General features: G+C 58.1%; 1 protein-coding gene across 1 annotated transcript; it reads right to left on the bottom strand.

Moving 5' to 3' along the window:
* Positions 1–643: 643 nt before the first annotated feature.
* On the bottom strand, positions 644–10,418 carry KLC2 (kinesin light chain 2). Its single transcript, XM_081098142.1, has 16 exons — positions 10,318–10,418; positions 9,438–9,676; positions 6,780–7,010; positions 6,557–6,626; positions 5,725–5,947; positions 4,957–5,044; positions 4,735–4,836; positions 4,477–4,650; positions 4,267–4,366; positions 3,630–3,679; positions 3,450–3,517; positions 2,697–2,805; positions 2,461–2,619; positions 2,266–2,390; positions 1,981–2,038; positions 644–1,643 (listed from the first exon to the last, which is right to left on the bottom strand). Exons 2-16 carry the CDS (start codon positions 9,663–9,665, stop codon positions 1,560–1,562), a joined length of 1,869 nt encoding a protein of 622 aa, XP_080954268.1. The 5' UTR covers positions 9,666–9,676; positions 10,318–10,418; the 3' UTR covers positions 644–1,559.
* Positions 10,419–14,952: the final 4,534 nt, after the last annotated feature.

Below are 14,952 nucleotides of genomic sequence, written 5' to 3'. Positions count from 1 at the left end.
CTGCGTTGCTTCTCGGGACTTGTAGTCTTCTTACATTGTCCAACACACTCCGTGGCGCAGGCGTAAACCGGGGAGCCCGAGCCTTCTAGCTCACCACTGCGCATTGCCTTCTGGGGCTTGTAGTTCACTCTCTAGACATACCTGGGCTTTTGGACAGCGCTGGGGAGACTGGAGTTGGAAGCTCTATTGGAGGCTGGGGTTGACACTTGTCACATGTCTGGCAGAGGCAGTTATCCCTACGCTCCCGCCTCCGGAGTTGTATTAGTAAAAGTTTATTTCTCCAGGGTTCTTCGTGTCCTGGCGTTCCTAACTCAGCCACAGGCTCGGGAGAAGGTGTCCTCATCCACATTTTATAGATGGAAAACTCAAATTCCAGTAACACGCTCAAGGTCCAACAGCTTACTAAGGGGCAGAGCTCAATCAAAGCCCACAGTTCTCTAGAACCTCAAAGATGAAAACTTAGATCTTGACCCTTGGGACCCCCAATCATGGGAAAGGAGAATATCTGGGCTCCAGTTGGAGGAACCGGACGTGAGCGACACACACACACACACACACACACCCTTCATTCGAAGCCTTTCCCAACCCCAACCCCAACCTAGACCCTGGGAGCCCTGGACTTCAGCCCCAAAACAAGCCCGGCTCAGATTCAAACCATCTTTATTTCTACAGCAACATTTGAAAATAGAGAACGACCACCTCACCCCACAACTGGAGCAGCCCCTCCTGCCACAGCAGGGACATCACTGTCCCTCGAGAGAAGCTGCAGGCGTGGGAGAAGGCGTGGCTAGATGGCTCGACAGGCAGTGCCTGGGCGGGGGCGGGAGGGGCAGTGCATAAGGCCGGGATGCAGGGCAGGGCCCGGCATTGAGGGGGCTGGTAAGGGGAGGACTCTCCATCCTGGGGCATGGAGCGATGGCGGGGCAGGACGCACCCCTCAGAGTCCGCACCCCTCAGAATCGGGAGGAGCGCGACAATGCCCAGGGAACCCTTCGGGGAGATCCCCAGATGTGTTGTGGAGCCTGGGAGATACCACCGCGTGGAATGGGAGTGATTAAGGCCTGGGCGGTACCACTAGAGAAGGGCGGGGTGAGGGAAGCCCAGGCAGTAGGTAGACTGAGGAGAGGGGCGCGGCCAATAACTTATTTCTCTATATACAGAAGCAACGGCCGGGGCGGGGCGGGGCGGGGCGGGGCAGGGCGGGGCGCTGACGGGGGGGGGGGGGGGGGGCAGTTTCTTAGTGTTCTTGACTCCGGGGGCGGGGGATGGCAGGCCACTGATCTCTACCTGGGAGACCCCAGCCAGCCTCTTTCACTGGCTCTGAACCTAGGGAGAGGGGGCCCTGCTGGAAGGAATAAATAAGGGGTAGAGCTGGGGCCGGGCAGGCCCAGCCTCCAGGGCTCAGGCTGAGATGACAAGGAAGGAGGTTACCCTGAGATTGAACAGAAAAGACGGGGGTCCTTGGGAGAGACAGGCAAGACAAGCAGCAGGCCCATGCGCAGGGCTGGGGTGAGGGCAGTGCCGGGTGGAGGCTGTGGCGACTGGCTGCCCCTTCAGGATTAGCCCACCAGGGAGCTTCGTCGGGAGAGGTCCATGGAGCTGGAGCTGAGGGCGCGGCTGTCAGAGAGGCCTGTGCCTCCAGGCTGTGGGCAGAGGGGCAGGTGGCTCAACCTTGTGCTGCTGCCAGTCTGTGCTTCTTTGACCAGAAGGGAAAGGGGCCTGACCAGCCAGAACCCCTGAGCCCCGCCCAGGCCCCACCTGGTACTGACACCCTGTCCACCTCCAGTGCCTGTGGTACTGGCCACTTGCATGTCCACCCAAGCAGGGGCTGGGTTTCCCTAACTTGTCTCCCCAGTGTCCAGCCCAAAGCCAGAGACAGAGACAGGTAATGCTGCTGGATGAAGACATGCTTGAGAAGCTCGTCAGGTACAGAGGGCATGCAGGCCTCCAGCCCTGGGCCTGGGCCTCCACCCACCATACCTGGGCTGGCTCTTCCACACTCTTGTTGAGGAAGTTGAGAGAACTGGCCCGCTTCATCCTGAGGGGAAAGGAAGGCCAGGATGTGCCCATGGTGGAACTGGGGAAGGTGGGGCAGGGGATCGGGTTGGGGTTGGGGAGGGAGGCTGATGGGAAAGGCACAGATTTGGTGGGTAGTGGAGCTTGAGAGAGATGAGGAGCGCACCCTGAGTCAGGAGCTCATTTGGGTTGTTGGGTGGGGTCTTAAGGCTCACCCTGGGTGGTAAACTTATCAGGGCAGAGGCTGACCTGGGGTTTGGGGGCTCCTGGGGGCCACCACCCTGCAGCTTCTTCACCAGCATTTCACTGCTGCGCCTCAGAGCATCTCGGAGCTTCCCAAAGGAGCCGCTGCGCCGCAAGGAGCCACTGCCGTCCTGTGGTGTGGACATGCTTGTCTGTCATGCTGGCTACACAGCCTCCTGGCCCACCCCAACCCCTACTCACCCCACTCCACTCGGCTGCAGGCCCTGCCTCCTCAACGTCAGACTCAGACCGAGCCCCAGCACCCCCGGCCACATCTCGGATGCCACGGCGGTCTCCCCGCCCACCACTGCCATCTTTCAGCAGTTCCACCACCTTGGTCTGGCTTGCAGGGTCCAGGCCCTAAGGAAGTGGAGGGCATATTAGGTGAAAAACAGGGCCAAGTAGGTCCCTGCCCAGTCCTCAGGTCTGTCGCCCACCTGCTTGCGGCTGCGGCTGGCACAGTCCTCCAGTGTGTGTGCAGCTTCCAGCTTGCCCTGGCGCCGGTACAGGGCCCCCAAGCTGCGCAGGGTGGTGTTGACTGTGGGGCTGTGGACAGGACAGCGGGACAGTCTCAAATTCTGTGTTCCCCAGGAACCAGGGCCTATCCTGGCAGCCAGCCCATACTGAGCTCCAAGGAACCAGCCGGCCAGCCAAGATCTCAACCCTCCTAGGTGTCAAATCCTGTGAGAGGAGACCCAACTGCACTCTCCATCTTAGAATCACCCCAGGGCTTGGGACCTGGCCCCAGGGACCTAAGTGGGATATTGCCACTAGGACTAAAAGCTGGGAGACTCAAGCCCTGGCTGAGTAGCTCAGCTGGCAGAGCATCATCCTGATACACCAAGGGGTATTTCGATCCTTGGTCAGGGCGCATACAAGAATCAACCAATGAATGCATAATAAGTGGAACAACAGATTGATGTTTCTGTTTCTCCTTCCCTTCCTCTCTCTAAAAATCAATAAATAAAAATTAAAAAAAGAAAAAGAAAAGCTGGGAGACCCACGAATCAGATAATCAAGTTTTCCCAGTACAGAAAGCCGTTTTGGGGTGGCCTGTGAGCCAGGCCTTGGAAGAGAAGCTGATAGAGAAGGGGTAAGCAGTATGAATTGTGCAGCCAGCCACAGCCCTCACCCAGGATACTGTTTCCCTGCGACCTGCTCTACCACCAGCCCTGCCCCGTCGTCCTCACCTGTCCACTTTACAGGCCTTGTACCAGCTGCCATATTCCCCATAGGCAGTGCTATCCCGGCGCTTATCCTGGGGGAAGAATGGTCAGGGGTGGTGGGAAGAGAAGGCCCTCCCCTCCACACCCCCACCTTTACCCTCCCTCCCTGGACACCCACTCCAGCCGTCCCGCAGTGCTTACTACCTTGGTCTCCTCCCGTTCCTCTGCGTGCATCCAGATGGGCTTGTTGTCCCCTGGGGAGAAAAGGGGGGCTGTCACCAGCCTCCCATTTAGGCCTCTCCTGGTTGGGCTCGACATAGAACTGGGGTCTGGGGAGGGGGTCAGGGGAAGCCAGGAAGAATCAGGGTTGGGCTTTGTTGAATGAATGAACAAGAATCAGACCGAAAACATTAGTGAGCCTCCTCTGAAACAGATGACTGTGGCACAGGCTTGTGCTGGAGGGGCTTGGGGGAGCAGACCCTTAGTCACCTTGGGCCCACAACTGAGCCTGAATGATGGGCCCGGCTGAAGGACCCAGAGCAGGAAATGATTGACCATCAGGGGCCAGAAGGTAGCTTCCCAGAGAGGGAGACACTTGGGCTGGGCCTTCATGGTGAGCAGAAGTTTCCCAGTAGAGAAAGGGGAAAGACTCTGGGTCAAGGGCATGGGGTATACAAAGGGTGTGCATGGCACCGACAGGGCCCAGGAGGTGTGTGTACATGCTCACATGTGCACATGACACCCCAGGCATGGGGGCCTGCCTGCCTGCCCACTGTGGATGTTGATGGTAGAATGAGCCTGTGCCAGGTGAGCTGGGGGCACATGGCAGTCATGGACTCACCATTGACAGAGCCAAACTCCTTCTCGTGAGCACGGGTGAGGATCTCCTTGTACAGGGTCTCTGCATCCTGGTACTTGCCCTGCTTCAGGTAGCAGGAGGCCTGCAGAGGCAGGGGTCAGAGGAAAAGCAGGATGCAGGGACCTGAGCCTTTTCCTTTCCTTCTCCCTCCCTCCCTCCCTCCCTGCCGCAGCTCCTCCTGGCCCAGGGTACCAGGTTGTTCTTGGTCTTGGCCACGTTGGGATCATCAGGCCCGAGGCGTGTGGCGTAGATTTCCAGTGCCCGCCGGTAGTAGTATTCTACCTCCTCAGCTTTGCCCTGGTTCTGGCAGAGCAGTGCCAGGTTGCTCAGCTGCTTGGCCACGTCTGGATGAAATTTTCCCAGGACCTGGGATGGGAGCAGAAGCTAGTGGCTAGGCTCAGAGCTGGCCTAGGCCCCCTGCCTGGCCTGCCCAGCCCTGCCTGCTCCCACCTTCTCCCGGATCTCCAGTGCCCGCTTGCACAGAGGCTCGGCCTCCTTGTACTTGCCCCGCTTGCCGTACAGAACTGCCAGGTTGTTTAATGTTGCAGCCACCTGGGGGGTTTGGAGAATAGATGGAGGCTCTGTGACCCGGGGCCCTGCTGGCCAAGGGTTCTGAGACCTGGGAGCTGCAGAGAGCAGCAGCAGCCCCAACCTCCACCCACCCTCACTCACAGCTGGGTGGTCCTTGCCCAGCGTCTTCTCGCGAATGGCCAGGGCATCATTGAGCAGGTGAGCAGCCTCCTTGTACTTGTTCTGGTCCCTGGGGGAGGTGGAAGTATGGTAAGATTATCCCCCAGCCTGGGCCCTGCCCTTAGTGGTCTGAGATCCCTTGCTCACTCCTGTATTTACTGAGCGGGCATGACTATGACCCAGAGCATGGGGAAACCTGGTCAGCCCGTCCTCCTGGAGCTCAGGGGCTTTGGGTAATTCACTCACAACTTACCAGGGCATACAGTGCTGGGGTATGAAACAGGCTCACCCAGAACCCACCCGCTCCGCCTCGTGCCCAATGCACGTTGTTCTGTATTCTCCAGTGCCCTTGCTCATTCTGCTCTTCCTGGTGGGAAACCTTTTCTAATCCTCTCATGTTCTGGGAACATTCACCTTTTACCAAAGACCCTACTCTAGCCACAGCCTAGAGAAGCTGTGCCGACTCCCTGGTGCCCTGGGAGTCCTCATGTGCTGCCCCTTCCCTGGTTATTTCCAAACCTTTCTCCTCCACTAGCCTGAGGCTTATTCACATCTACAGCCCAGGCCCATGCAGGCCCAGGCCCTGTGGGCTCAGCCCCCTTGGCACAAGCTCCTCTCTCTGCTGCCCAAGTGCCTGGAGAAACCCAAGTCCTGGCCCATGGCAGGCACTGAGGGTTTGTGACCCAGGGAGGGAGCCTTCAGGAAAAACACAGGCACTGCCATGGATGCCTGTGGCCAGAGAAGCCTCACCGATAGACCAGCGCCAGGATATTCAGCATGGTGGCCACGTCGGGGTGGTCATGGCCGGACGTTTTCTCCAGGTCTTCCAGTGCCTGCTTGCAGAGGGGCACGGCCACCTCATAGCGGCCCTGGGAGGCATACTGGATCACCAGGTTGTGCAGGGTACGGAGCCGTGCTGGGATTTCATAGCCTCCATGCTGGGCAGCCACATCCCCTCCTCCAGGGCTGGGGGCTGCAAGGCCAAGGGTAGAAACTCAAATGTACCTAATTGCCCCCTGGGCTGGACTGGTACATGCCAACCATGCCTCTAACTTACCTGACATGTGGCCCTAGGCAAGTTACTAACTATTCTGCCTCAATTTCTTCATCTACAGAGTCACCCCCCAGAAAGAGTGGGCAATGTCCCAGTCCCAGTTTCAAGCTGTGTCCTAGCAAACTACCTGCCCTCGGAGCCGCCGGAGGAGGCTCTGAAATGCACAGGGCACTAAGCAAGGTGAGCACTGGCCCAGGGCTCACACTGCACTGAACCCTCCTTTAACCCTCAGAGGAGGCTGAGAGGAAACAAAACTCTACCAGTGATCACAGAGCAACGAGTGGCACAGTAGGACTTGAACCCAGGCTGGGCTGTAGTACCAGCTCCGCACAGAGCTTGGGGTGGGGCAGGTGGTAGGGAAACCTGTCAGTTACGCTCTAACATGCTGGGATGTGATGATCAGAAATGAGGCAGGAAGGAACATGGCAGCCATTTGATTCCTGTTTCTGGTGATCTCTGAGGACCAAGGACCAGGAATTTGTTCAGCCCTTCCTACCCCCACCCCGAGAACCAGCTGCCCCTCCGCACCTGAGCTCTGTTCCTCCTCGTTGGGGAACAGGTCATCCAGAGAGTCTTTGGGGACCTCCCCCTTCTCCTCCTGGGCAGGAAGACAGGGCGAGATCAGGGAAGAGGGGGCGAGGCAGCCCAGGTGTCAGTGGCTGGGTGGGAGCGGAGTGTGCTCTGTGCCGCCTGCTCCCTGCTCCCAGGCTCCTCTGCCTGCTGGCCTTTCAGTGGCTGTGGCAGGACTCACGTTGGGGGAGGCGTCCTCATCCAGCTTTCGGATCTGGCTCATGAACAGCAAGTGCTGCTTCTCCTCCTCGAGCTGGGCCACGGCCTGCTCGCTGCGCTGCAGCTTCTGCTGCGTCCCCGCCAGCTCCTCTCGCAGCCACTGGTTCTCCTGCACCAGGCGCCGCACCTGAGCCCGCAGCTTCTGCTTCTCCGACTCCACGGCGCCCAGGTGGCTCGACAGTGCCAGGATCACCTGTGGCAGCAGCGGGAGCGGGTCAGAGCCCTCACCACCCACAGCCCGGGCCTCCTGGGGCCCAGGAAGGGCTGAGCCTGGCCCTGTCTGTGAGAAGCTGCAGGGCTGAGTGACTTGAAGTTCTCCTCTCACCAAGGGAGTTTTCTCTCAAGGCCCCAAATAGACCATAGTCCAAGACTGAACCCAGAAGGCTTGGGGATCCCCAACTCCTTCCCTCTGGGGTCAGAAGTCCTGGCTCCCAGACTGATTTTGCTGGACTCTAAGAAAGTCCATCCCTTTTCCTGGGCCTCCAGCTAGTCCTCTGCATTGATGGTCCAGCTCCCACTCATTGGCTGACGGTGAACAGGGGGAGTTGGGGTGCTGTGCTTTCCCAGAGCTAGCCATTTTCTTCCTTTGTCTCTCTTGGGGATTGTACTCAAGGCCCTGCAGCCACAGCCACTGTACCACTGCCTCCTGCCCCAGAAACCTTGACAGATGACTGGAAGACCCCATCCTGACTTCTGCCAAGGCTAGACCCTGCCCTTCTGCAGCCCCCAGGGAGGGATGCGGTACATATACCAGCAGATGGTCTGCGAACCATAGGGCAGGTAAGGAGACCCAGAAGCCTACTCTTAGCCCTACCCTCGCCCCAACCTCTGATTCCTTTCCTGAGCTTCCAGGCTCTTCCTGCCTTGAGGCCTTGCATATGCTCCACCCTTGTTTCCATCATTCACTTTCGGAGGCATTTCTGCAGTGAAGTTTCTTCTCTCTTATGCCCCCGGGCCCAGGAAAGCAGGGCACCGTCCCCCCCCTCCCCCCAGCATCCTGTTGCCCGTCTGTGCCAGTGCCTGCACACACTGCGGGGGGGAGGGAAGGGGGGTTCATCTCTGTATCTGGCAGCCAATCATTGCCCTTCCAGAGGGCCAGGCAGTCTCGGACCCTGCACTTTCTAGTTGATTAGCAACTACTGTGACAAGTGTTCACAACCACTAGCTTTTTAAAAAACTCCCCTAAACAGCCTGAAAGTGTATATAGCAGATGGCATGATCCCTATTTTAAAGACAAGGAAACCAAGAGGATACCACCTGCTCAGGATTCAGAGCCAGCCAGTCTCTCAGCCAAGATTCGAGGAGGCCAAGACTCTTTCCCCCAGAGCCTGACTCCTTCTCCATCTGCATATTGTCCTAGCACAGTGGTTGGCAAACTGCGGCCCCTTGAGTGTGGCTCTTCCACAAAATACCACATGTGGGCACACACATACAGTGCGATTGAAACTTCATGGCCACACTCAAGGGGCCAAAGAGCCGCATGTGGCTCGCGAGCCGCAGTTTGCCGACCACTGTCCTAGCAGCCCAAATGAAGAGGGCCAAAACAGAACTCTAATCATGCGGGCTCTCTCATCCCCTTAACTCGCTCCAACCACGAACCTGGGAGTGACCCTGTGCCCCTCTCTCCCTCACACCATTCTCAAGTCCTCCTGGACCTACCTACCTCCCGAACATCTACAACTGGCTCCCTTCTCTCCACCCTCATGGCCAACACTTTAGTCCAAGCCACCATTTCTCATTTGAATTCCAACAGTGGTTTCCAACTACCTCCATCCTTGACCCACTATAGTTCATTCTCCATACCTCAGCCCCACGGAGACTTTAAAACCTAAGTCATTCTGTGTCCCTTGACTGCTTCAAGCCCTCCAATGTCCCAATGTCCTGAGACTGAAACCCAAACGAGTAAGGCACAGCATGACCTGGCCCTGCCTTCCCCATAGGCCTTTTCTGACCTTCTCTCCTGCCCCATGAAGCTCCAGTCATATAGGTCTTTTCTCGAGTCTCCCATTGCAAGATTTTTCCTACCCCAGGACCTTTGCACATGCAACCTCTCCCTCCTCCCTTTTCTGGAGACTAGTCCATTTCTTCCTTCGGGTCTTGGTTTAAATGCCATTCCTCAGAAGTCTTAACCGACTAATAGATAAGACTTCCCACTTAAAGCTACTACGAGATTTTGTTCTTTTCTTTGGAGGATTTATCATGTGTTCCTGTCTTCCAAATGGACTAGAGCAGGAATCTAGTCTGCATCCCTGGCACCTAACACATTGCCTGGCACATAGTAGGTATTTGAAAACGTACCTGTTAATGAGTAAATAAAAGAATGACTGGGGGAGGGAGTAAGGTTTTCCTGTGCCATTACGTCTTTGCTACCCAGCAGAGAAGCTAGGAACAGGGTTCTACGCGGGGGCTAAAGGATGGCTGTCAGGCTTCTCCCGGGGCGAGGCCCCGTGGAGTCTCCAAAGCCCATTCATGTATCCAGCGGCTCTTTACTGGGGTCCTGCATGGAGCTCCAGGGGACAGACGCGTCCTGCTCTGTTCGGTTCCTACGGCGCCAGAATTCCTCCGGCACCTCCAACCCTCCCTCCTGTCACCTCCCTGCTCGCACGCCGCACAGGCCTACCTGGGCCTCCCCCAGCCCCAGCTCGATGGCTTCCAGGGAGCGGCGCAGGAGGACACAGCGTTCCTGCGAGCCGGGCTCCGCCTCGCCGGCTTCGGGGGCGACCAAGGGGGCGAGAAGGGCGCGATGCTCCCCGCGCAGGGTCTCCAGCCCCTGGATGACGGCCTTGGTGCCCAGCACGATCTCATCCTGGCTCAGCTTCTCCTCTCGCGGGAGCACCATCGTGGCCATGGCCTCGCCGCCTGTGAGGGCGAGGAGGGGGCGGGCAGGCAGGTGCGGGGCCACCGCGCCCGCAGCCCCGGGTTCGGTAAACACCTCCGTCCCCGGACGCCGGGGTCCCCGGGGCGCCCCGCTGCCTGGCCGGCAGCCCCCGCCGCGCCTGCGCTGGGCCTCCAGGGGGCGCGCTCGGCTCGCCTGGGCCCGGGAGACGCAATGCGGTGAGACCGGTGAGGCTGGACCCAGATTCGGCCCAGACCACCGGCTCCGGCCGGCGTGGGCGGCTCAGTCTCGGGGGAACCCCTCAGGCAGGGCGGGGCGCGTCGGAGGAGGGTCCTGCGGGGATCGTGGGGTCCCACTCCCAGGCGGGAGACCCCGGCCCCTCCCGGAGCGCCAGCCCCAGCCCCGACCGGCGGGCCGGCCACAGAGCCCCTCCTCCCGTCAGGCCGAGCCCGGGAGACCCTTCCCCGGGGAGCCCGGACCCCAGGTCTCCGTCACCCCAGCCCCGCCCACGGCGACCCTCCCCATAGGCCGGCGCCACCCGACCGGGCCCAGCTCCCGCCCCCGGCCCCCCAGGCCGCGCCCCCTCCACGAGGGTGGGCCCGCGACGACCCTGCCCCCGGCCGGCCCGGAGCCCGGTCTCCCGGCCCCACCGGCCCCCGCGGACCTGCGCCTCCCGCTCGGGCCGGCTCCCGCTCCGACTCCCGCCCCGTTTCACTCCGACCGGCCGCCGTGAACGGGTCCCACCGCCTCCATCCCGCCGCCCTTCCCAACAGTCTCCGCGCCGCCTTAAAGGTGAAGCCACTACCTCGGGCGTCGGAGGGGGCGAAACACGCTCTCCGCCGCCGGCCGCCTTAAAGGAGCGCGAGCCGGGCCTGCTCCGGGCCGGGGCGGGGCCACCGGGCGGGGCGGGGCCGGGGCGCCGGGTCCCGGGAGCCGCCCCCACGCCCCCGCGGCCTCGGCTTCCTCCTCTATCAGCCGCGGGAGCGCGGGGCTCGGGAAACGGTGAGCCTCGGCCACCCGGTACCGCGGCCCGAGAGGACGGCGAGAGGAACGGGGCACAGGGGCCCGATCCACAGCGAGAACGGCCTCTGTTGGCGTTTATCGAGGGCGCTGCCGCTTTCTAGTCGCGGCGTCAGATGCTTCGGTGCCTTAGAGGGTGAAGCCGCTCAGCGCTCGCGAGGACCCGACGGAGCGGGCTCTGCTGTCCCCGCATCTCTCAGCGCTGACCGCCCACCTGACCCCTTCGGAGCTGTTCCTTTCCCTGCGGATTCACTGCAACTCAGGGCTGCCTCGTGGGCTTGGGGAGAAAAGGGTGGCCAAGGGCAGCCGGGCATCTGCCAAACCGAAGACTCGTGGCCTGTGTGTGGACACAGCAGATGCCGTTGAACGGATGCACAGGACCAGGCAATGACGTCATCCGGGGCTCAGATGAAATATCGCCTCTTCAGAGAGCCCTTCCCTGACTCCCTGCCGCTCCCCCCACGTGGAGCGGCCCTGCAGCCCACCCCGTGCACCCAGGTCGTTCTCTCTCCAGCATGTATCCCTCCCGACATTTTTACTGTCGGTGTCCTGTCTCCTCCCCAGAACGCAGCCCTGCCGTCTTGCTCACTCCCAGAGCAGCCCCGGGCCAGCCACACAGCAGCTCCTTAAGTGCCGGTGTTTAAAAAGGGCAGAAGGGCGCACCTGTGGGCCTTGGCAGGCCCGGGCAGACCCAGGTTTTGGTCTGGTGCGCTGCAGCCCTGGATTGGTGGCCACCCTGGCCCTGCCCTAGGTCGATGTCATTCGTGGGTGCCAGCAGCATAACCACCCGACAAAACCTGCGAAGCAAGGCCTGGTGTCAGTACCAGGGATCTGGGTGTTCCTCCGGTCAGGGGGGCTCAGACTCAAATTCCACCAGCTTCGTACGAGACTCTCCTTGGCATCGTCTCTGACAGAGACCTGGCCCAGTGCCCCCAGCTTAAGTATGGTACGCCCTGTGGCAGGGAGCTCACCGCCTTCTGCTGTGAGGCTTCCCTAAAGGTTAAAAAGGTTTCCCTTAGACAGCCGGCACAGTGCCTTCCTGCAGCGCTCCCCCGCCACTCCGCAGCTCGCTCTTCTGGGAGAGCCACCTGCCCTCCTTTGCCAATGAAGATGTTTGGAGACAGCGATGTTCTCCTCACCCATTCCTGCCCCTTCGCATCCTGAATTCTCTTTTCAGAGTGTCGTTTAGCGTTTCTGTCCAGACACTGCTTACAATGTGGTGCTCAGTCCAGGGCCCAGGGATCCAGCAGGGAGTGAACTGCGCAGATCACAGAAGGATGGTCCCCTCTTTTTCTTTTCTTTTATGTATATGTATATATTGATTCCAGAGAGGGAGAGAGAGATAGAAACATCAATGATGAGAGAGAATCATTGACCAGCTGCCTCCTGCAGGCCCCCTACTAGGGATCAAGCCCGCAAACCCGGGCATGTGCCTTGACTGGAATTGGACCTGGGACTCTTCAGTCCGCAGGCCGACACTCTATCCACTAAGCCAGGCCAGCTAGGGCTGGTCCCCTCTTCATGAACCTGTCCACTGTGAAGCTACGAGTCAGGCTGACCTTGACAGCCACCACACCACATCTGCCGAGGGTAAGCTTGTCAGCTAAAACCCTAGATTGGGTGTGTCCCAGCTCTATCCAGTTTCCTCTCCCCAGTCCTGTGCTTCTGCCAATGATTTCCCCCAGTGATTTTGTTGTTGTTAATTCTCACCTGAAGATGCTTTTTTCATTTTTTTTTTTTTCTATAGAGTGGAAGGGACAGGAAGCCAGAAACATCAGTGTGAGAGAGACACATCAATAGGCTGTCTCCCACATGTGTCCCGACTGGGGCCCAGGGATTGAGCCTGCAACTAATGTAGGTGCCCTTGACCAGAATTGAACCCGAGATCCTTTTGTCTGAGGCAAACACTCTAACCACTAAACAACACAGGTCAGGGCCTCAGTTATTTTTAAAGCTAGTAATTAATATAGTCATCTAATGAAAAACTCAAAAGGCAGACACAAGTTACGATGAAATTAAGTTCTTTTTTTTTAATCCTCACCTGAGGGTATTTTTTCCATTGATTTTCAGAGAGTGGGAGAGGGAAAGACAGAAACACATCAATTAGTTGCCTCTTGCACTCGCCCTGACCAGGGCCCCAGGCCAGGGAGGAGCCTGCAACCTACGTACATGCCCTTGACCTTGACCGGAATCAAACCCAGGACCCTTCAGTCTGCAGGCCGACACTCTATCCACTGCGCCAAACCAGCTAGGGCTGAAGTTCTTTATTTTGACCACTGTCCTCAGCCATGCAGCTTCCCTGCCCAGAAGCACCTGCTGTTAGCAGTTTGTGCATCCATCAGTTGTTTGCAGAATTGTGTCTATCCTTGTCAATTTCCTTTGGTCAGTTCCTTCCGCGCTCTGAAGACAGGAGTCTTTGGCATTTGGGGTCTGCGGTCTTTCAGCCCTCACACTGGCCCCTCTCCCAGAGGCGCTCTGGCGCAGTGTGATAAGCCTGCCTCTGTTACGGAGGCCCCAAAGCCATGGCTGCACTCCCAGCTTGCCTACAAGTTCACAGGGAGGAAACAGAATCCGGAACCCAGGGCATCTTTGGTTCTTGACGAGGCTGGGTTTCAGAATCTCGTGAAGAAACTGTTAGAAGGCTCTCCTAGAGATGGGGATTTGGTGGTGCCAGGCCCTATTTTAAAACTTCAGAGGTGCCTGTGATGTGTACCCTAGGTTAAAAGCCTGTGCTTCATTTTATAAGGAAACAGGCCCAGAAGAAGGGAAAGCAGCTGCATGAGGTGAGAGAGTGATGTTCCCCGGAAGCTCAGTGATCCCTGTCCTTCCCTAATCTAGAGTCCAGGTCATTTTGTACCAGCGTGTGAGAGACAACACTGACCGCACGGAGTAGAGGTCCAGAGAACCGAGGTCAAGGTGCTTGTTCACACCTGCACAGAAGCACAGCTGCACACAGCCTCAGGCAGTTTCACCCAGAGGCACTGCGCCTGCGTGCCACACGCACACCTCCATGTTTGTGGGTTTCTAGGCACTCAAGGTGTCAACTACACATGGCCGAGTACAAACACATATCCACAAAACCTGCTTTCTTCCCTTGTGGGTTCTCTCTAATAAAGAAGCACTTTTTCTTTAATCATCTTTTTCCAGGTGGATGGAAAGAGCATTTTCTTTTTTTAAATATGTTTTTATTGATTTCAGAGAGGAAAGGAGAGGGACAGAGAGATAGGAACATCAATGATGAGAGAGAACCATTGATCGGAACCCGCAACCTGGGCATGTGCCCTTGACGAGGATCGAACCTGAGACTCTTCAGTCTGCAGGCCAACACTCTATCCACTGAGCCAAACCAGCTAGGGCTGGAAATGACTTTTGCTGGGCTCTTGTTCTGGCCTTCCCGCTAATTCCCTGCAGGCTTTGTGGTTTCTCTTGAGATTCTCTTTGGGCACCTGGCCCTGCTCCTCCCTGCCTGCCGGCTGGAAGGAAGGCTGGGCCAGCCCTGCCGGTTCTCAGCCTCTTATCTTGCTTTCAGTGCTTGACCTTGCATGTGTCCAAGCCTTTTCAACCCTCGGCTTTTTATCTTGTCCCTGAGGATTATACTGTGAATCTCGCACAGGAAGGGACTGTAACTTCATCTGCTCTGTTCTGCACACCCCTTCCTGCCTCCCCACTCCCCCGCCCCCCCCTCCGCCCCACCAGGCTGGTCCCCTGCCAGGCTGCTGATAGGTGCTCCGTTAGGGAGAGGAAAGGAAGGAGCCTATAGTCAGCGGTGATTCAGCTCCTTATGCCATTTTCCACAGAGCTCATCGGCTCACCCCACTGGTCCCAAGCCTGGGGAAGTCCTTCTTGCTACTTTTAATATTGTTTCCTCCCTGAAAATCCCTCCCTCTGCTTCCCCAGGGGAAGCCTTGGATTCTCAGAAGCACACACTTCACTGAAGTCTGCTTTCTTAAATGATTCTTTTCCCCTTGGCTAGCTTCATGCCTTTATTTTTTTTTAAATCCTCACCCGACGATATTTTTTAAAGAGAGGAGGAGGAGGAGGAGAGAGAGAGAAACATTGACACATCAATTAGTTGCCTCCTGCACATACCCTGACAGGGGCTGGGGACGAACCTGCAACTGAGGTATGTCCCCTTGGCAGGAATCGAACCATAGCCCCTTCTGTCCATGAGCTGACGCTCTAACCGCTGAGCAAAACTGGCCAGGCCACTCCTTTTTTTGAAGTGGCTGGGGTCATCCCCACCCTGAAACATCTGGGAGTCTCCTTAAAGTTCATGTGT

The sequence above is a fragment of the Myotis nattereri genome (genome assembly GCF_964212035.1).
Source record: "Myotis nattereri genome assembly, chromosome: 9".
NCBI classification, from domain to species: Eukaryota; Metazoa; Chordata; class Mammalia; order Chiroptera; family Vespertilionidae; genus Myotis; species Myotis nattereri.
This window is presented reverse-complemented; position numbering and strand designations above follow the sequence as displayed.

Excerpts from the sequence above, each read along its gene's own strand:
- KLC2 (XM_081098142.1), bottom strand. The coding sequence starts at position 9,665 with ATGGCCACGATGGTGCTCCCGCGAGAGGAGAAGCTGAGCCAGGATGAG. Across the intron at positions 5,948-6,556 it reads CGAGGAGGAACAGAGCTCAG|CCCCCAGCCCTGGAGGAGGG; the intron begins GTGCGGAGGGGC and ends TTGGCCTTGCAG. Across the intron at positions 3,518-3,629 it reads AGGAACGGGAGGAGACCAAG|GATAAGCGCCGGGATAGCAC; the intron begins GTAGTAAGCACT and ends TTCTTCCCCCAG.